This window comes from Nylanderia fulva, unplaced genomic scaffold (genome assembly GCF_048542155.1).
Source record: "Nylanderia fulva isolate GAGA-0341 unplaced genomic scaffold, ASM4854215v1 Scaffold47, whole genome shotgun sequence".
Classification (NCBI taxonomy): Eukaryota; Metazoa; Arthropoda; class Insecta; order Hymenoptera; family Formicidae; genus Nylanderia; species Nylanderia fulva.
In genome coordinates this window covers 871492-895180 of record NW_028190554.1, presented here as the reverse complement: position 1 = coordinate 895180, position 23689 = coordinate 871492, and the positions used below count along the sequence as shown (strand labels likewise).

Genomic DNA, 23689 nt, shown 5'->3' with positions numbered 1-23689 from the left:
TAAAGACAAGATCGTTTGCGGTCAAAACAATTTATCTTTAGTGTAAATGTTCCTCTTTCGTTTCTCTCGCGGGAAGGAGACGACAAGAAACCAAAAGAAAGAAAGAGAAAGAGAGAGAGAGAGAGAGAGAGAGAGAGAGAGAGAGAGAGAGAGAGAGAGAGAGAGAGAGAGAGAGAGAGAGAGAAAGGGTGAGTTGCGGTGCGGGAAACGAGAAGAGGAAGGTCCGCGAGTGGGAGCGAGAGCCAGACGTATTAATTAAACGATTCATTTTCATCGCACGACAAAAACGCGAGTTTAACTCCCATCGCCGACTAATGCGTCGCCCCACTGCAGCTTCTACATACCCTCGCAGGAACTGTGATGACCACGACCCGGTTGCTGGTCCCGCACCGTAGCAAAATCAACCAATCGGAGTATCAAGTTCGAAGGTGCACGCCTAGCACGTCGAGCAACACCGAGCAACATCGAGCAACGCCCATCTTCATGGTCGATTTTCTGGTCCCCACTATATGCGCAAAACCGTGCTTCGACGAGGGTGTTCGACGACGAAGTGGTGGGGTCACCAGTGGATCCCCACTACCACGCGGGAGAACGTTCGTTTAGCTCGTAATTTGCTCAAACACTCTCAGGCTCTCGTGCCAGAAACATCTGTCAGAGCTGGTGCTCGGTGCCTAGCTCTCGGGAGTTGGATTCCACAAAACGCGCGACGCGTGTTCCTATTTTGGGACATTGCACTTTACGACGTCCTTGTCTCGTTTTTTTTCTCCTCGTCGTCAACGAGGTCGCGATTAGGTCGATGGAGAGTGTCGGACGTGACGTACGTGAGTGGCGTGAGACTTTAGTCAGTGCGACGGCGTTCGTGATTACGACGAGGTACGTTGGTTCAATTACGCGTGTATAATCCTCTCATTTGGTACATCGGTTTTGAGTTCAAGTTCAAGAATTGGCTGATCGTTGTGCTTCGACGAACAGCACGACTAGAATCGATTAGAATTCGCTCGACTGTCTTCAGATTGTCATTAATCATTCTTTTGTGCCGTCTACAAGCCATATGTATCGTGCCAATGAGTTGACTCAAATACTTAGGCCGGATATGAGAGGTTGAGCTTTCATTTTTTCTCATGACCATTATCATTAGAAATGGATATTTTTCCTTTCGTCTCGTCTACTCTGCCTTATGACATCCCATGTGCTTTAGCATCCTGGTGTCTCATATAAATACACTTTGACCTTGGTGCGCAAAAGGCTCAACATTTGAAAGATTTACCCCCTGAAGTGAAGGTGATTTACAAGTATTTACGACGACCTCGTGAAGACGATTAGTCGTCTTAGTGATGCGTGAACGGAATATCGAATCTTGACTGCAAGTGCCGAGATAAAATAATTAGAGAGTACTCCGAGTTCGAAAGAAATAATCGAGATCGGATATACTCTAGGAACTGGTGCAACGAGAAAAAGACATCGTCGAATTAGTGTATACGCTTTTCAGTAGTGACAATGAAAAAATGACAACGTTTATCCAATGTAAATACATCCGAAAACCTCTTCTTATTCATTAAATTATCATCTCCACTAAATAAACACCCTATATACACATTACATAGCATGTCCTTGGACGATTCACTGTAGAACAATAATAATAAACATTCAATAAGTCAGTATATCGTCGAAAAAAGGTGACTTCGATAGACGGCTTCGAGGTGGCCGCGACAATGCGGCGGAACTAACTTCGAACTCGTTGAACAAAACACAGACGCGTCACGTTGGTTCCGTCACAGTGGGTTGTCCACCGAGGAAGCGTACGATAATCGTACGATGATGCCGCTCGCGCCGACGCCAATCGTCCCGGTGCCGTCCAAGCCGAAGATCGGCTTCAGCATCGACTCGATCGTCGGCGGCGGCGGACAGGGTGGCCGCGAGGCGGACCGGTTAGACCGAAATCGTGCGCTGGTCGAGATCGAGCGGGAGGATGGCAGCCCGATGGAGATAGTCGAGGGCTCGTCGTCGCCAAGGGCGCGCCGAATTGCCGCGAGATCGCCCGGCGTTCATTCCGAAGGTTCGGATCGACCCGTCTCCAGGAGCTCGTCCGTCGAATCGTATCCGAACTCGCGACGGACACCCTCACACGCGACCGGCGGCGGTCACCATCATCATCATCACGGTACCAATCATCACGGACACCCGCATCCGCATCATCACCACAATCTGTCGGCGACGACGCATCTGGACTTTCGTGACCTAAGGACGACGGTGCACAGCGACGCCTCAAGTCCGAACAACAGTCCCAGCCCGCCGCACAGGATACCGCACGGGGACTCCCCAGTCGGCTCGCACCCTCAACCACCCCCAGGGGTGGTCAGGCCTAGCCCGAATTACCTCGCGCCGCCGCCCAGCGCCGCGACCGCCGCCGCCGTGGCCGCCGAGCAGCTCAAGTCTCTGTACGGTTTACCTGGCCACGGTCCGGCGAATCCTCAGACCGGCCAGAACGAGTATCATACGCAGCAGCAGCTGGCCCTGGCCGCGAATTTGGCCGCGGCTCAACACTTCCAGGCGGCGAATCTTGCGGTGGCGCTCCAGGCGCATCATGGCGCGTCACCTCACGCACCCCCACACGGGCCCTATCCCCATGGTGGTGCCCCAGGTGGGCCTCATCCGCCGCCTCATCCCCATCAACCACCGAGAGATAGCTACCCTCTGTATCCTTGGCTGCTGTCGAGGCACGGACGAATCTTCCCGCACAGATTTCCCGGAGGTACGTTTCGTATAGTTTATTTATATTTGTTCTATTTATTTTATTTCGGATATTCTTCGGAATGCTTTAAGAATTAGTGCATTATATATGCCAGGTGTCGAAAGATAGATTAGAATTTGTTACAAGTTTCGTCAAGCATTTTATATATGCATTATTTACATTGCTTTAGCAAAAATTTAATTTCGTTATTGTGATAGATTTTTGTTTGGATTAAACTCTTGGATTTTTTCGCGCTGGGATTTATACACGATGACATCAACGAGTATCAAGCATCTTTGCCTTTGAATCGTTGAAAATATTTATTTAACCGATTAGAAAAAAACGCGCTGTTTAACGAAAAAAAAAAAACAGTTTTTATGTTTAAAATCGTCTTTGATAAAAGCTAAATTTAGCAAAAAAATGAGATTACTGAAATTTAGGAGACTTATATCTTGCCTTAATTATGTTTATTACATTGATTGTAGACTAAATTTTTATAAGACTGAAGATATTTTGGGAATGACTAAACATATAAATAGAGTTACGTCAGGTTATCAGATAATGATTTATCTCCATGAAAACTATCATTCACTCTTGTTATCGCAAATCATGCGAGATCAATGTGAGTGTAGAAAACATAACAATATATGTAACGAAATGCGATCAATCGGAGAATATCGTTTACAAAGTTTCTTCACTTCCAGACACTATGATAATATAAAACATATATGATAATATAAAATAATAATATAATATGATATGATAAAACAATATAATATGTTATGATAATATAATATAATATAATAGGATATGATATGATAATATGGTATAATATGATAAATATAATAAGATATATGATAATATAATATGGTATAATATGATAAATATAATAAGATATGATATGATAATATAATATGGTATAATATGATAAATATAATAAGATATGATATGATAATATAATATGATAAATGATAAAATATAATGATATGATATAATATTATGATGTATATACTGACCGTGTAGAAAATTTGATTTCTAATTATAATTTGATTCGTATATTGTTGTCGCATAACACAAAAATATTTACTAAACATCCTCTTTTTTTATTGCACGAAAGATAGGTATATATGATGTGCTCGAAGCAAGAAATAAATTAACATAAAATTTGCTACTTTAAATATGACGTAAATCTTACAAATTATCTTATAAATTATCCATTTATTCTACTATTCTGAATACTTAACATGTTTACGTTAATTCATCTATATTTGTTCGTAGTGACATTTAAATAATTTACGTTTGCATTTACTGTGATACGTCAAAGGACATCGACATACACGGTTTTTTTTATGATGTGTTATCGGAATTGACGTAAATACCATTAATTGTAAAAGTTGAATGAATCAATTTATATATATTGAGAGAAAAAGAGAGAGAGAGAGAGAGCGCGCGCGCGCGATTGCGCGTCCGAATCTCGATAGTAATAATTATTCCTATCCGGTGTCGCGTTACGCAAGTATTTCGTAATTTGGATTTTGTAATGTTGTTGTCCTCGGCGCGCGGCGCTTTCTTATCGCGCGACACGTCCAAGCCGAGCAAAACAAGCTATGCCATTAGTTTTTCCGCATCTTGGCGTCATAATTAATTTATTTGCCCGCGTTGATATCGCCTCAGTCCAATTACGCGCTTATCGTACTATTAATGGGAAACACAGAAGAAATATATACTATATATATATATCGCTGCTTTCGAGAGAGAACTCTCTTCCCAACACGTCTCGCATTCGACTCCCCGCAGTTCAGTCGCGATTCCGTTCGCGCGAAGCTGTAACACGTATATGCACAACTTTATGATGGATGATGCCGTTTATCGGTTACGGCAAGATAGAGATTTCTGTCATCCAATATGTATTATTGAACAAATCTCAAGTATCTCGAAGAGATATTTAATGTTTACAACGTGAAGGAAAGCGAGAGAGAGAGAGAGAGAGAGAGAGAGAGAGAGACAGCTGCAAAATTAATCTGACTTTTATTAGAGATGTTATTAAAGACTCGATAGAAGATCAATAGCGATGTTTTTTCCTTCTCTCTTTCTCTCTCTCTCATATATCTTTGATAGTTATTGCATATATATATATAAATTGCACTGATCAATCAGTAGTATCAAATAATCTGTTTCCGGTGGATAATATCATAATTTACTATTGATGATTTTAAATATAATAAATGATTTAAGAGGGGCAATAAAGAACTTTGTTTTCGTTTACAAATCTGATTTAATTGTTAGAGTCGTTATTTATTTTAGAATTTCTTATTTTAAATAGACATTTTATCAATAAAACTAATTTGTTAATTAGCTGTATTCACTATGTACATTTTATGTTAGGTTTATTGAATTTCTTTTGTAGAATATTAAGTTTGTTTCGTCGGCTACAAGATTGTTTGTTTGGTCCGACTTTCTCCAAAATACCTATGTGTGAAAACTTCTATTCGATAATTTCACAATACAAACCTTCACAACACAAACCTTCTTTAGAATTACTACTGGTCCTCTTTCAATCTATAGAAATCTGACAAATTAGAAAGATAGTAGAATATTCTTAGAAAATAGAGAAAAGTGGTAGTAAAATATATGTATAAAGATGCGCAAACTGATTTCTTCAAAAAAAAAAAAAAATCTCTAATAAACTATATTAATTCTCGATCTCTCACATATTTTTTCGCATTATTTCTTTTTTTCAAACGATAATTATATAGACAATAATTTAAAAATATTGTCTTAAGATTTCATTCATCGAAAAAAATAATAATGGATTAAATTGAGTAATCATTTCTTTAAACAAGAAAAATAAACAACATTTATATCAGATTTATTAACGGAGATAAAACAAGAACCAAAGAAAGAAGACATTTTTGGAAAAAAAACTAGAAAGAGAATACATAGCAAAGTTTATGGCATGATATTTAAAATCAAATATTAAATGCTTAAATCGTAAAGCAAAATAATATCTACTTTTTAAAAACTTTAAAACACATTTAATTAAATAAGAAAGGATGTAAATGCAATACAGATGAAAGACCTATCTAAATGTGAAGGTACATTAATTTTTTTGTTAATTTGTTTGCTGAAAGACTAAAAACATTTAAATTAAATAAAGTTTTTTAGTAGGTACGGCATCTACTTTCTACTCTTTCTTAAAGAAGTTTATTTTCTACATTGAAAGAAATCCTATTTTTGTATTCTAAATAGTAAAGTACTTTACATATAAAAAGAAGAGAACAATACTGTTAAAATACATATATAAGTAAAAGTTTTGAAAGGTTAACATTTTTTTCATAGATTAACATAGTAAGATTAATTATACTAAAATGAAAAAAAAGACTATCCGAGGCCTTAAAATTTTACTATTTTCAACTTAAATTTCTCACGTTTATGGAAAGAAGAAAGTAAGAGGTATATTACTTCACATTTTATAGTAAAAATTATTAATACTGTTTATTTAGCAATCAATTTGTAGCTTTTGATTATTATAAACAATTACACTAAAAATATATTAAAAAGAATAATTTCGGAGTATATATTGAATTGATAGAGCGCTTCTCTCGATATCACGAATTTTATAATATAGTAACGTGAAAGCAAAAATCGCATTGCTTGATGACGTAGGTTCCAAAAAACTATAAGTCAGAAATAACAGCCTCGGTCGTACGAAAGTAATGTTTCCCTCGAGAACATTCAAAAGAAATAAAAAGAACTGAAATAAATATCAAATATTATATACATATTTTCTAGAACACAATTATTAAATTTATTTTTTATGAGAAAAATAGATATTGTAAAAAGGACGGATAATTGTTACTCTAATGGATTATTCTCGTTTCTTAAAAAAATATTATTTAAAATTTCGAAAAGTAGTCAGTAAAAATGTGTAGAAATGAAGCGGTCATGGGACAGCAATATCACGTCGGCTCCTTTATTTTGTAACGAATATTTATCCCGAGAAGCATTAACCCAACATAACGCAACAAAATGAACGCGTACAACATTTCTCCATGAATATCTCATACTGCAAAATTGTGTGAAATTTCGCGCGCCGATCGCGTTTTAATGCAATAAGAGCAACATAATGGAGGATGATGTGTTCGATCGCAGGTTCAGTCACGTAGAAGAGGCAGTCGCTTATCTAGCAATTAGTCGGTATCGGTAATTACGGTTGAGAAACGCGAGAGATCCTCTCCCGTTCCCGCACGATCGCTATTTCGTTTGCACGTGTATATGTGTACTTATACGTACGTCTAAACACATGTGTGAGTACTTGCGCGCGCGGAATCGGGAAATCGTCTTGATAAACAAGTCTTTGATTATTTTCTCTAACCTATTTCACCTCAGTCCTATCTGCCAACATCCTTAAAGGGTCTTAATGGCGCAAGGAGAAGATCTTCCTGCATCGCCTCCTTTACGTTGACGGACATTACCGCAACAGTTAATTACCTATTTTGCTTCGCTTCTGTACCACACTGCTTGTGTTAGATCCCATATCGATATATTAAAATTTTATAAAATCATTTGTATAATATTTTACAAATTAAATTTTAAAGTTATGTGTATCGCGATGTGTGTGATTTACCGCTATATAGAATAAATGTTACTTTTTTCTAGAAATGTAAAAAAAGATTTTTAGAATTAATATTGGATGTTATCATAATTTTGCATTATCGTATTTATCTTTATTTTTTAAGATTGGATTTCTTGGGATAGGCATCATGCTTACAACAAAAAAATCGTTTCTCTAATCTTTAGTTTATAGTTAGATAACTGATTAATTTCTTGATTGAAAAGAAAAATTAAATAAAATGTCACAAACGCTAGGAAAACAGCTATATATTTTTTCTAAAAAATATATACAATCTCAGTTAATTAACAGTTAATTCGCGCTTATTTTAAATCTCCGTTTTACTCAATCAGTAGCTAAATACAGAGAACATTTTGCTATCGATGCCAGCAAGTATGTATTATCGTTGCAATTACACCCGAGAGATCTTTCAGATAATAGACAGCTTTTCATACTTGAGAGAAGTCTAATCATCGATGAGAAGACAATGCAATGTCTATCGACGCGTCCAAGTCGAGATTACAAATCTGTTGGAGTAATATTGACGTTAAATACCGCTTAATAAAAACTTTTGCAAAAGTGGGAAACTCTAGCATCTCAATGAATACACAGTCGAAGGAAGCGATTCTTCATTTGTACGAGGAAAATTTGGTTTTTTTATATAACGGCAGCATGCTTGCTCGTCATCCCGTAAAAGGAAATCGTTCGCTTTTTCGCGCGTGTCGTTACTTTGATTGCATTTTCATCCTTTTATTAACACTAATTATACAACCGATGGCAAATTGCGTTCCCTCGTGTTCGCTTTGGACAATTCGATTCGCTAGATGTCTTAATGATTATCCTTCGCAGCAGCAAGTAACCTAACCATCACGATCGCGGTGGTCCTAATTGCCTCTAATGAAGATCCACAGACTCGGGAAAGACGCACATATTATAGATGTGTATAGATCCATGCGTGTAATTTCTCGCTCAAAAAAAATTATACTCGCGCTGATAATGCGAATGAAAAAAATTGATATCAGCGGCAGAGAAGATACTCTTGGCGCGAGGATATTCCCGAGATTGATTCGAGACTTATTAAGCAATCTGAGTTTTTTCTTTTCACGAGAGATACGATAGAGGCTTGTAATACGGGCGAAAAGTGGAAAGTTGTTCTTCTAACGAAGAAACGTTCGTAAAAAGGACGCGTGCGTATCTGGAGCTGTCATTATGGTTGTGCAATTTTGTTTCCGTGCACAAACGTGGATAATTGAAATGAAATATACGCGATTAATATACTGAGGAACGATAATTGAATGAACGTGGCGGGAAATTTCAGGCGAACGTTTCATCTCATTTTCAAAGAATATACATATATTTTATAATAATATTTTATAAATATTAAGTTGCACCAAAATTCATATACTGCATAAGACATGATACTATTATTTTTCCTGTAAAATTTATACTAAACCATTTTTTATATTATAGATAGAATACATTATGTATTATATATATATATATATATGTGCTAAATTATAGATAGATATATATTGAACGTATATTAAGAGTTCCCTTCTTTCGAAAACAGTTAATGAATTATTTCTGGTCTTTTCTCATTTATAATATTCTATTTTAAAGAATGATAAATTGATTTTTGATAAACGTGATAAAATGGTGAAACAAAAGATGTCCATTAAAATGAACAAATTAATACTGTCACAAAAGGCACAAGGTCTGTATATTAAAATAACATTTATCTTTGAAATAAAAGTATAAACAATAGTAAAATTTCACGGATACAGACTCAGGTAGCAAAACTCCTAAACTCTTTTTTTTCTTGATTTATGGACATCATTCGGACAAAGTCCTGTCATTTATATTGTTTAGATTAGCAGAGCCTTTCTTTTATGCTATTATAATTTTTTTCATTGTCAATGCTTACAATTAATCTTCAATTTTTCACGATAACACCTTTTATTTCGTTTAATTATTTTGTATAAACGTCACAACGTTAACTTGGTCGTACAATCGGATAATTATGTAATTGCAACGGTTCTCTGTTGCCAGGAGAATAAGAGTATTCTAAACGATGTTATCTTCAGTTTAAAACTTACATTTGAATGTCCTCGTGTAATAGTAATCGTTTTGCACATCCATGCTTTGTAGTCGCTTTTTCATGCGGGACTGCGATTATGAATGCGCAACTGATCGGTTGTGCATTGTATATTTCTTAATAAAAATGCACGTCAATAAATAAAACGCCGATAGTGGTGTGATTTCATATTGTGATCACCAGCATTTGCCATTTGCGGATTTTATAATATTAAATTCTGTTCCTAGCCCGAGTGAATAGATCTCTAGCGATTAAAAGAATTTTTTATCCGGTCAAACTTAACATGTGACAACTTGATATGTGAAACTGTTCTAAAATATGTGGCTTGAGATATACTATAATTTAAAAAATTTTTATAATTTTAATTAATGTAGTAATTCGCAGCTGCAGTGATATGATTACATGTATTACCATGTAACCACACATCTATTATGTGAAATTATATCGTACACGTATGTGTACATGTATATTTTTACTTGTAGAAATTGGGCAAAATTGTAACGGAAGTAACCGAGAAATATTCTCGCAGTGCTCTCTCTCTCTACAGAAGCAAATCTTTTACTCGTTTATGAAACGCATTAAGTTGCATCATTTTCATTTTTGCAATTTTAAATTGAATGTTATTGCGAACGCAGACTAATGCAAGCGACAAGATAACCCGAGTATGTGTGCTTGAGCGTTAAATAATAATACAGATTTTCTACCGATTCGCTCGCGCTCTCTCTCTCTCTCTCGATCCCATGAATTTCTTATGAACATTTCCGCTAACGATCCTTAACCAATGGTTAGCTCTCACGGAAACACGATACCATTGTCAACAATTGGCTCGACTGTTGATTGCGCGCACCTTTCGTGATTCCGCGCCCGCTGCGCGAGAAATCGCTGATATCCGGTATCAGGTCGAACACTCGCTACGCGCTGCCATGTAATTAAATAGTAATAATTCACTTACCAACGCCGCTTATCGTTGTGTTGTTCTGCCCTCGGAATCCGGAGCCGGCCGATTTTGGGTAATCGTCCAAGCGGAATTCTTTACTCTATCCGCCGCTTTAGCTCTTCTTTTGCAGCTGTGAGTATACCTGAAACAAATTTGAATTTTTTTCAGTGATTTATGATTATGTTAATTCGAGAATATTTTTCTGAAATTTTTAAATCGATTGGCTAATTAACATTTTTTTTCTTACCGAGAAAAATAAGGTGTTAAATTATTTAAATTACAATTTAGGATAATCGAACGATAAATAGCGTAAGAAAATTTGTATTTATAAATATTAATTAAATATAATATTGTATGTTAAAAAAGGGAGAGAGAAAAAAGTGAGATTCTAATAGATGAATTTTTAGAAGATTGATAATTTTTATATTTTTCAAACTTTTGTAAAAATTCAAGATAAATACCATTAAATTGTTAAAATAATTTTAACGTTGATATCGAACTAGATAACATGAAAAAAATTGACATGAAAATTCTAATTGGGCAATTTAATTTACGATTAAGCATAATCGTGACTTGGTCGCGATAGACAAAAATATTCCTTAAATTATAGTATCATGTATAAATACATTATAATATACGCTTGTTGTTGCATCGATATCCAGGAAGTTATGAACACTATCTGCATTTCAAATAGAAGCCTACGCGTTTTACAACGCGGGTTTAAAGGCAGGTTCGTGTCCACATCGATATCTGTGAGATCGCGCGCGGTCTATGATATATCGTGAAAAATATTTTATGCAAGTACATGGCAGTTCGCAAAACTTTCGTGAATATAGAGCTGCGCGACATGATTTCTCGTCGTGACGTAGTGTATATGCAAATGTCATTCTCGGTGACTATCACTTTGTTTACGCGGTTCCGTGGTATACAAAAAAAAAACAATTTACAAAAAGGACGTAAAAGTGCAAAACGCTTGAAGTTATTTACGATTTCAGCGTGTAATAGCTGCATTATAGGCATCTTTATCGAAGGTGACTGTATAAACTATTTGTTGAATATTCCTATCGCAGAATAGAGTGTCTCCGTTGAAACTGAATTATGCCGACGTTCTGTGCTGCATAATTTAATATTAAAAAATAAATATATTTTTTTATTTAAAGAATTTAACACATTTTCCCATATATTTTATATATATGCGTGTAAAGTTTTAAATCTTTCTCGTTTTGTAAAGGTATAACGTAAAATTGTAGATTGCAATTTTATTATTATATTGTTTTCAATTTGTCGCAAAATTCTTACTATATGCGTTGGCACTAATAATCGCCATTAGCGCGAATTCGATTATGCTTTAAATAGTCTCTCTCGTAAAACCGGTCGCGGCCGTTTGCATCGAGGCAGACTTTACGACCGCGACGTGCCAATCACCCTTTTGTCGCGGGGGAAATGGGATTTTCTCGCGTCATTTCTATTCCATTCGCAAATTACCGGTAGCGAAATCAAAGGACCGCGTCGCCGCCTAATCAATCGCGGGCTATTAAAATCATTAAATGGCTCCGCTTCGGCCGGGAAGTGTCATTTCGTAATTGCTGTGCAAGTCGAATATTTTATTATCTAACTTGCGATTCTTAGACGCCACATTATGATATGACAACTTAGCCGTGTATATATTGTCATTATTATTATATAAAATACACTTGATGGTTATTTTATGGAGTAAGGCGAAAATAAATATGCGAGAGAGCTATATAAAATTTTACGATGTCATTTTACGATATTAAACGATTGATCACGTTTGCATAAGTCACATCTGCCGTCGTAATTATAATATACCTATAATTAATTATATTGTGTGTGTATGCAATTATAATAAGATCTCTGTATATAAGAATGCACGAGACAAAGAATTTTATCGCAGGCCCAAAGTTCAAGGCTACCTTCAGCGTTGAATTAAATGCTGGTCTAACTTTTAATTAAACTTCCGATGAGATTAACTCCTCATTTCGCAGTTCACAATTCACTATATTTACGGCCAGTTGGAAATTATCCGACGGCAAACGGAATTAAATAGATCGAATAATTAATAGCGTTACGGTTAATTATTTCAGATATACGATGAAATTACTTCGTGAAAAAGTGCGACGACGATCGTCGCTGGAATTACGGTAGCCACGAGAAATAATAAAGTCGAGCAATCAGCTAAAGTACCGTGATATCACACTATAGGTTCTCTGCAATTTATGAATTGACTTTTAACGAAGAAAAGAAAAATTATAAAATAAAAAATCTCTCCTAAAAAAAAAAAAAAAACTTACAATTAGTACATCAGAGCTGACAGACATTTTTTTCATCGGTATTTTAATCTGAATATGCGCATATTTTTTTATTCACTTTCGGTAGAGTCTATACCTTTGTTTATAATTCAAAAAAATATTTTACCCCTTTCTCAAGTCCGAGCTTTCTCAACGGATATAATAACACGAATTATCGAACGCCGGCGCATCCACCTTTCCTTATTTGCATTTTCACTCGTTTCACGATGGCGTCAGCCGTCGTTAGTTTCAGGTGCGAAACTAACGACGTCTCGTCGCACGCTTAGCGACAATTAAAAACGCATTAGAGTGCGAGCGGGAGCAGCTTTTGCCGGCAAAATGCGAGAGCTCGAGAGAGAAAGATGGACAAGCACGAAGGTTGGATACGAAGTATATCAGGGAAAGAGAGAGAAAGAGAGGCCCGAGGGAAGCTGACTGCGGAGAAAGAAGAGGGGGATATAATTTGATACGTTTACCATTTGGTCTTATTTTTGAGTAATTTCGAGTCGCTCTGGGCGTCTCAGCTGCGAAAGCCGCAGCACAAGCTTCCCGTAATTACAGGCCGTCCGACTCGTCTCCTCGTCCTCTTCGTTCTGCGCACTATGTCGTTCCTCTCCTCGTCGTCGTCGTGGTTTCTTCTCTTCTTCTTCTTCTTCTTCTTCTTCTTCTTCTTCTTCCTCTGCTGCTGCTGCTGCTGCTGCTCGGCAAAGGACGAGTTAAGCGCGCCGCTCTAGGCGATGTCTAGGAAGCTCTTAAGGAATCGCTAACGACGACGAGCTATCCACGATGAGGTATCTATTCCGCGATCTCGTCGCGGAATCGATATGGATCGCGAATCCCAGATCGTCCGCATTCCCGAAGATCGGACGATATATAGAATCATTTTCGCATTTTTATTTCTTTCTCTCAAGAATTAAAAGAAAGTATATAGTAATAATAATAAATTGAGGCTTTCTTGAACGAGCAAATATGTGGGATGTAAAAAAATTTGTAATCGTGTATTTATTCACATTGGACGAATTACATGAGACGTTTCGACACTAACTTGTGTTCTGTCAATCATATTACAGTAATGTTGTAAGTCGCACGCAAAATATCTAGTCAAATACTTATATTATAATCTTAAATGTCATGAGAACCGATGGTCCGATTATAAGTATGATATTGGCGTGCGGATTGGAATTCTGATAAATGATTAAATCTATTTATTTAATAACTGAATAAAGACCACGATGAGTAATGAACGCTTATATTAAACAGAATTAGCTCTCACCTTGTTGTGTCCACTTACACAAACACATTTTTATTTTAAAATAATTATTGTCATCTGTATAAAATAGGTTGAAGAATCTCTCAGATAGTAGATCTTATATACAATTAAAAAAAAGTAATTAAAAATATAATTAAAATAAAAATTATGAAATATATACAATATTAAAATGATTCAAATATACCCTAGAAAAAAATGGATAATTATTTATTACGCGCGTCTATTGTATCGCACTTTTCGCGCGTCGTTAAACGTAATTCCAGCCATCCAGCTAACTGATTAATTATTGACAAAACGCGATTGTTACTTCATAGTTTGCGGATCATGGTTGCTGTACGCAACATACGTCGCGCATTCAAAATTGCGGCTGTGCACACAGTCGCAGTAAGAGTCACCGCATTACTATTCATTACCCATATAAATAGCGATCGCTTCACGCACGGGCGCGCCGCTAATGATCCTTTATTCCGTTGCTGTAATTAGCGTCGAGCGTGTACCTGTAGCGACTCGCCCGTTTTCTGTGTAATTCGATACAATTTACATTTATCTATGACTCTCACTCCCTTTGTTGTTAGAAACAACAGAAAGGAGCAAATTATATCGCGGAATAATTTATCGATTTAATTTATAAAGCATTAAATTCAATCGAGAAATTATTCCGTTAGGACATAAAATATGTACATATATATATATTAATTTACCTTTAAACGGTCGACAAATTTATTATATGTATATTCATGAAAGTCGTATAGATAAAATAAAGCATTTTTATGCTACGTTTCTCTAGGCCTGTGAATTATGTGAATTACGATGGATCACGGAAGCGGCTGCGTATTTTCGCCACCTGCAGATAACGCTGATTAATGCGTCTATTCGCACGCGAGGCTCTTTGATCCCGCCAAGGATCAACCTTCGCCGCGCGATTTGCAAGAATGCGCTCGCACGTGGAAGCGCATCCTATTTAAGCAGCACACGCCTGCGTGTACGCGACGTGCTCATTAAGAGGTTTGCGTTCCGCGATTCTTCTGAGAAAATGCGATGCTGAAGAATGACAACGGGGGGAACGAGGAAAACAATGATATAAAGCTATAAATATATTTCCCGAGACGTGCTTAATTAAAATCTTCTTCTGACACATCTTCTCTTTTAATAGAACCTCAAAAAAAAGAAGGAAATAATAATAATAAATTAAGGGGATCCCTCAGCAAAGGACGAACTCCGACAAAATAGCGGCACACATATGCACGAATCGTTATTTCTAATTACACATTTTTATTAGACTTCTAATCCAGATTTAGAGGATAACAAACCCTAATTCTAGGGAATGTGCTTTTTTATTCGTACAAAATGTATATGGTTTATATAAAGCATATATTATGATGAGGTTGACAGTTTGTCTGCAATTCGAGATGTCATATCGAGATGAAAATAAGTAAGGAAAACTTCACATTTTTCATATAAAATCGAGATTTCCTGGAATTATTGATGCATGTATTGCAATTGTAAAGAAGCAATTTATATTCTGAGAAATTAATGCAGAAAAATTCTAGAAGTACGAAAATATACGACTAGTGTCGATAAAATAGATAATCGTGAAGGATCCCCTTAACACTAAATTATAGATAAATGTACTCATTATTTATTTTTTTTTTTTTTACAAAGTTTCTTTTGTTTCTTAAAACGAGGAAAATGTCAATTCTATATAGCATTGTGACAAAAGGTCACATTTGAAATGATAGGTACGTCTATAAACTTGGCTAGAGAAGATTATACACATGATATTGTTTCGCGATGCAAATGAGTAGATTTGCACTATCGGGTGTCCTCTATTCAAGTATCAAGGATACTCTACGTCTAATATCCAATAAAGTCGCGGTACATTGACCGAGTATATCGGCAGCATTAAACCAAATGATTCATTGTGCAATCGCGATACTACTAGTCGATGCGTCTCATCTATTTTTAGATATCACTTTGTCAGCTCTAAAACGCGCGCGAGCTGCAATTGCGAATTTGCAGCCGGTAGAAATATGGGAAACGTACAGATGGTTAGAGGATATAGCAGTCGCTCGGCTATCCAGTTATTAACTTGTCAGTTTCAGCCGCCGTGGATCCTGGTGGATAAATTTTTCGCAATGCAAATGATACGATTCACCGTTGCGGTCGTGTGTACGTTAGACCGGTTACTAGCTGTATAACCTACTGAGCGTGACTTATTTAGATCACTTTGCGCGCTGACGCTGTAATTTAGAAACCGCAATGAATAATAATACGGAAACTGTACGTGTGGATGCTAATTAATGCCGGTGGTCGCCAAGCGGAAAAGGAGAGAAAAGTCTAATATTTTCTTCCTTTATTTTATACTACGAATTTCACACTTAGTACATCCCATTGTGTGTAAAGTAGATCAGGGTGTTCAGCAGACTCGATGAAAAATTCCCTCATTTTTTCAGATTTTTCGAGATCAGAAATTAATTTTTTCCCTGACTTTTTAGTATTATTTTTCCCAAATATATATAATTTGCATATATGTATCGTAGATGATAAATCATGAAATCCTTGAGATATTTTTGTCAACAATGAAAAGGTGAAATTTAAATCAATTATACAATCTGTATTATGTACGATAATCGAAACAAACATGTCGTCATAAACTATTTAAATAATCACCTTTTTATTTATATTATATCAAATTTTTTAGTTTTGCCTCTATCAAACACATTGAAATAAATTAACACGGCGATGAAAATATAAATTTACGAACATGCTGTAGATGAATCGATTTTTAACACAGAAAATTGCTGGGAGTCAAGAAAAAGTTTATATCTATTGAATAAAAAATTTCAAATTATTGAGACAATGTAGAATAATGTGAAAAAATCCAGATAAATAAAATTTCCTGACTTTTCCCTGACTGCTAGACACCCTGTTTTCTCAACTGATTTCAATGTCGATACCAATTTCGTATCAATATCGTTCACGCAATTTTTCCCTCCATCGCCTGAGTGCTAGAAATCGGAATTAACAGCATTGCATGAGACACGGTCGGAGAGGTATACAATCACGCATTGAAGGAAAAGCACGTGGGGCGACGTGGCGATTTATCGTCCCGTGCTTTCCGCTAAAGCATCTCGGCTGACTTCCGGCAGACAGGGCTATCGCGGCCGATCGACATGGCTTTTTCGTGGTAGAATACTCAATTACCTGACCCCCGAGTTCCTTCTCACTCAGCCTCGGAGAGACTAGGTGCTTTCTTTTCCGCATCGCCCTAAGGTTCGTGAACGAGTTTGTGCGGCTTGCGTGTCGGTTTACATATTTTGAAGGCGAGACACTACAATACAAACACAGACACTAGCCGGATGACGTCTCGGCGTTTAACAATTAATTAATCGTTAATAAATCGTACGGGTCTCTGTTCTTCTTCTTCTTCCCCCATCTTTCATGAAAATCGACTGTTTGTTGTCCGATGACGAGAAAACTTGATATGCGGGCAGCTCCGCTGTCATTTAATTACTATTTTAATTTGTCGGCATTGAGTTACGCGCTCTTACCTTCGTCGATCCATATCGTACGATAAATTATTTAGATACACAATATTTTTCTCTTCCTACTTAATGATATTCTCCTTAACTTCGCGGTTAATTTCGCCTTTTTATTTTTCCTTCGCCGCGCGCTTTCACCTTGCCTTTCGAGTTTTAATAAAAGTGATATAATGATATATTATTAGGTTCTATTAAAATTTGTGAAATTAATTCTCTCTTATGCGTATAAATGAAATTTAAATACTTTCGAATTTAATTTAAGAGTTAATTTCATTCTAGAGTTGTAATTTAATTTGAGAGCTCAATTTTATTTTAATACTTTATCGTCTCAGGTCCTGACATACCCGGCTTTCTGCTTCAACCCTTCAGAAAACCGAAGAGAATAAGGACGGCCTTCAGTCCGAGTCAACTGCTGAAATTGGAACACGCCTTTGAGAAAAATCACTACGTCGTCGGCGCGGAAAGGAAGCAGTTGGCGCAAGCGTTGTCGTTGACGGAAACGCAGGTAAGACAATTTTATTCATCGTAAACATATCCTTTTTAATCACAAATCGGGCAAAAATAAATCAAGTCAAATAATTAAATATAATTTTTAATCAAGCTCAAAATTCTTAATTGAAATTTGTTTTCGCAATTATTAATATTATAACAAGCTAATAATAATAATAATAATTATTATTATTTATCATTTGCCCTCTCTCTTCGACTCTCTCACGCAGGAAAATTATTATGAAATAACATCGACTATCTTGTAAATCAAATATTTAATAAGATTGAAAATTGATTAATAATCAATTTTCAGTTGATTTAATCAATCAGTTTGATTAAGAATGATAATTAGATTATCTCTGATGCACATGTATTTCCTATTACCGAGCGCGGCATAACGTTATTGCAAACGCTACGGAGAATTAATAAAGCAATGTCAGTGACGCGACATTAGCATTCTCGGGACGCGTTAAACAAGATTGATATTTCTTAGAAGGATCGCCAGGTGAAAAACGCGTATCGCGCGACGTTGGAGTTGTACATGAGAGATGTAAACGCGTCTCATTGTTTTCCCTCTTCGTTTCGCAGCAATAATCGTCTCATTTACACATCGTTTGCCGCGCCGAGATCCGCACGCGATACACTCTTCATAAAGAAAAGCAATTATATCATCGTGGCAATGCAATGTTGTGTCCGATACTTCATCGACGAGGCACGCGATGCCGATATTGTAAAAATGATATCTCCTATGGTAATAACTTTTTTCTCGCACTCGATATATAAATTATGGATCATTATAGATCGATTTTATACCGACGTTAATTAACCGACAGTTCCGTCACTTCTTTATTTCTTTTTTGTGGGATTGGCTACACCGATAATGACAAACAGTTATGATAAGCATTTAATTGAATATTATTGAACATATGTAGTTCTACATCGGATTATTTCTGAAAAAAGAGGAGATTGACAACTATATTGATGAGCTTGTCCGTACAAAGATTTACAAGATTTGCTTACAAAGACTATCCGTTAAACGTATATTCAACTAGCATCGTGTTTCAGTATTATTAATATAGCGGTAGATTATAATATGATACCAAACGCGATAGATTAATGCAATCCGTCGGCAATATTTATTAGCGGTATCATCGATATTTATTATCATCAAGCCTGAAAATTATATTAATCTCTCGTCGATGCCATTACGGTGTCGCTTCGAAGATTCTGTAGATATTAAACAGCACTACGTCTACACAATCTGCAATTAGAGTTTGAGTATTAAGGAGAGCATGTTTTAGAGCTCGCATGACAAATAGAGCCGCTTTCAAATTTCCAATTAGCCAGCATTCGCGTGTCAAATGGAGCCGATTTAAAATCTCTAACTACCTATAGTACGGGGATATCGCAAATAGAGCTCGCGATCGAATGTAACAATAGGCTATATGCGCTATTATACTCGCGCGAACTTTAATGGCGCGGATCGAGAACGGAAAAGAGAGAAAGAGACCGTCGGCTACTGTATAACGAGGGGGATTGATATGCTAATCCGTGACCGAAGGGTGGCCGTGTGTCTTTCGGTGGTGTTCGATACCATTTCGTTCGCGCACACATGCACTTCGCGTCGGCGAAGACAAACGTAAAATCCTGCTGCAGATGCGCCGCATATCACGTACGTGTGCGTGCGTTACGTATTCTATAGGCGTAACGCGCGCGCCAAAAAAGGACGAGATGACAGGGAAGGGTTGGGACGGTACGGCAAATTAAGCCGAGAGAGAAAGAGAAAGACGGGGAATCACCGGAGAGCGGAAGCCATCTTGGACCATGTCGGAATATTCTCTAAACCGCGATCTTTTATTTACAGATCATTAAAATCAAGCGCGTACAAAATATGTAACCAGTATGCCAACTCTCAGACCTGTCACATAATAATATATTTATTACATATTTCACAATTTTTAAATAAGTTCAGAAAAACTATTCTTAATATTTAATATTTATTCCGACAGTTTTTTTAACCCTGTTTATTTTTAACATTATTTCAAGTGTGCGCAAGATCTAACACAAAACTGTCAAAATAAAGAAAATCTGCGCTGGTGCACATTGAATAAATCGGCCTGAGTTGGCAGTCATATTAGTTACATTTTGTTACACTTGACAGCATGTAGTCGATGTAGAAGTGTCCTGACCTGTACGTAAGACCGTGCTCTAAACAGGCTCCTGATGTGCGTTCTCTTTTTTATCCTCTCCTTGTTTATCATTGTTCTTTTTGTTGTCCATTATTATTTCGTGCAAAAAGAATCGCATTACAATCATGCAACGTTTGCTGTTCTTTATCACTTTAGCGAAATTCGAGAGAGTATAAGTTAGACAGAAGTTTTAAGGTAGAATTCTTTAATATAAGTTATCGCTTTTTTATTTGCTATATTAAGGATTTGCATTTCGCAAGTCTTTATTTCCTTATCACTTCTAATTATAAAATAATGTATCGTAAAAATACATAAGTTTGTTTTTTCTTTTTAATGAAAAAAGCATTAGATTATATGTGTAAAATATTCAAGACTCTTTTCCATAGTTAAAATCAATCTAGACTTAAATATATACGAAGAAAAGCAAGAACAATGTAGAGAAGGTATAGATAAATGACGTACTACTATCGTGTCGTAAAAAAAAAAAAAAAACACCTAGCTACTTGGTAATGCAAATCGTCCTTTACATCGTAAAAAAAGATAAGCCAAACTGCTTGAAAAATGTATTTAAACGACGTCTATTTTTTTCATTATTTCGAAAGTAAGGTCAGCTCGTGATTGCGCCTATCTGACAATGACAATTTCAGAAACATTCATTTGTATACATATGTATGCTACACATACATATATTGTATTTATTCAACAAAGAGAGATCATGAACAGTAATTATATCCTCTTATTATTATATATAAATTTGTAGTTCAATTATATATATGTGAATTTGCCATTCAGTAAATAAGAAACACAAATAAATAATTATCAACTTTGTCATTAAATATTATTTCGCATAAGAAAGCGCGGAAATAAATAATTATAGCTTCTTTGATTTCATTCGTTTACTATAATTAACAAGACACGGAATGTCGATTAGTAAAATTCGCGAGCTTTTAAATACCATAAATGCACGAATATTCTCGCCATCGCTATACGCATCTCATTAGTTGTATAAATCATAGACACTTAGGGTGGTCATCATTTCAAAAGTATTTTTTCAATAGAGGATAGTATATAGCAAGTCTCACGCCAGTTAACAACTTGTTATAAATATATAATGAAGAGCTTTGGATTATATAGTTTCAAGCGATGTATATTGATCATATACACTGAAAAAAATTCGTAAACTTGACTAAACCTGTCAACTAAATATTATTTTGTTGATTGAACCTATGACAAATATTAAAATTAAATATAACATATTAAATTTAACAAAATTAAATATAACATATTAAATTTAACAACTTGTTATAAATATATAATGAGGAGCTTTGGATTATATAGTTTCAAGCGATGTATATTGATCATATATACACTGAAAAAAATTCGTAAACTTGACTAAATCTTTCAACTAAATATTATTTTGTCGATTGAACCTATGACAAATATTAAAATTAAATATAACATATTAAATTTAACAAAACGTATACTTTGACTTATACTTTTGAGCACAAGAGCGAAGCTGCGATATGATGCGACGCCCGCGTGATCGCGATTCGGCGAGTCGTAATGTATTCCCAAGTAATTGCTGGGATAATCACGTGCAATTAGAGCTCTAATGAGGGCCACCGGGTCGCGTGTAACGCGACGTTCGCCTTATGAATCTTAACAAGCGCGAGAACAACTGTGCGAGTGTTGGTGCGAGTGCGCGCACTCGTCGCCAATATGTCCTGCACATACGCACGAAAGCCGAAGGATATAATGTAACTGCTAATTACGCGCCTCTCGCGACGCTGATTGGCTTCCGCGGAGAAGAACACGCCGGAGGGATACCACTAATGGTGTATCATCTCGATTTGCATAACTGCAGCCGCCCAGGGGACCGCATGAAATGAGACGAACGGACCGCTCGATGGGGGAATTAAATTAAATATCGCGAAAAAAATACCGAAATTCGTTGACATGTCAATTATTTCGTGTAATATAATACACCACGTGCACAATTTAAGAAAATTAATGCATTCTATAATATATTAATGTTGTTATGATCATAAAATAACCGGTCTATATATGCATATTGGTCACCATAATAATTAATAATTTAATAATTTTGACCAATCGCGAACAATATGGGAGGATAATTAATATGTCATTACTGCCGGTGTATTTTATATTCGATATTTTTTATTATTATTTTTGCTGGCCGGTAATCAAGAAGAAGATACAAGAAAACATTCTATATAAACCATCGTTTGTAATGAAAGGAAACACGCACAGCAGTATTATTAAGTATCATATAGTATTATCAATAGCCGCAGTAATAATACACCAGTTGCAGCGACTATAAATGAAGAGTTCAAATATAAGGAGAATCGCATAGAAATGCGAACTTAAAGTGAAAGATCTCGTTTTAAGGCCGTTTTTAAGTTCCTTTACCTACAATTACCCTTCTCACATAAGATATTTCTTTGTCATTTAAGCTTCACGTTTGCCCTTTTCATATTCTATATTTGTGTAAAAGAAGAACTTCCGCTCAGCAGAATTTATTTCATAATTTCTCAATAGACTTATAAAGCAGGATATTCATCTTTTCATCTTTTATGATACCTTAGGTCAAAATATAAAAAAAAAAAAAAAAATTAAATTAATGTAGAAAGCGAGTCGAGACAAAAAGAAATTTCGAAGTGGAAGATATAAATAACAAATCAGACGTAGAAATGCAAAGATTGGAAAATTTACATAATCAAAAACATAAAAATATTTTTACTTGTGTTTATAGTATATACATATATAGATGACAGATTTTTTATTTATTATTAACAAATTGTTGCGATGTAATGTGTACGATTTTTGCGACGCTGGCTTTCTCCGTATTTGTAATAATGTCCGTGCGTGACGTTAATTATCGTACGCGAGAATTTATTAGAGAAAGCACGTCCGTGCTTCGTAGTATCCATCGATGAGACTCGTTATTAATTTATTGTCGATTACGACGACGCCGTTATTATGGCGACGCTGGCGTTAATCACGCGCGCAGCCTATCGTCGGAATCGACTTTGCGGATTTATCATTCCCCCGATGAAACGGTGATTAATTACTGCGATTGCCCCATCGGTATGCGATGAACGGCGAAAAGAAACGCGGTCCCTATTTAAGACTCATCCGAATCATTAATCTCGCCATTAATTCGATGATTTTTTTGGACGATTGTCTTCGTCAAACATACTTTTGCTCAGCTTTTTTACTCCTTCGAAAATTCACACATCTCCATTTCATTCGATTTGAAGCCTCGTCATTCTCGCGCAAATTATTCTAGGAATTTCAAAAAAACATACATCATACACGCTAGATAATTTGAAATGGCACGTAAACAATAATCGTTTTATTCCTGCAGCTAGAATTGCGATCGAGGAATGCTCGACTCGTTTTTTTTCATATACGTACGTGTTCTCGCACTTAATGAACAGCTGCATTAGAGTATCGGTCGCAGTATAAGAACCGCACACTTGCATGGACGATTG

The 23689-nt window shown here is 36.1% G+C and overlaps 1 protein-coding gene across 1 annotated transcript in view; it reads left to right on the top strand.

Moving 5' to 3' along the window:
* Positions 1-632: 632 nt before the first annotated feature.
* LOC114942216 (uncharacterized) overlaps positions 633-23689 on the top strand; it is a 38071-nt gene continuing 15014 nt past the window's right edge. The window contains exons 1-2 of the mRNA XM_029317541.2: positions 633-2752; positions 17829-18001. Coding sequence (XP_029173374.1) covers positions 1816-2752; positions 17829-18001 — 1110 coding nt within the window. The 5' untranslated portion in view covers positions 633-1815. The remainder of the gene's footprint in view (positions 2753-17828; positions 18002-23689) is intronic.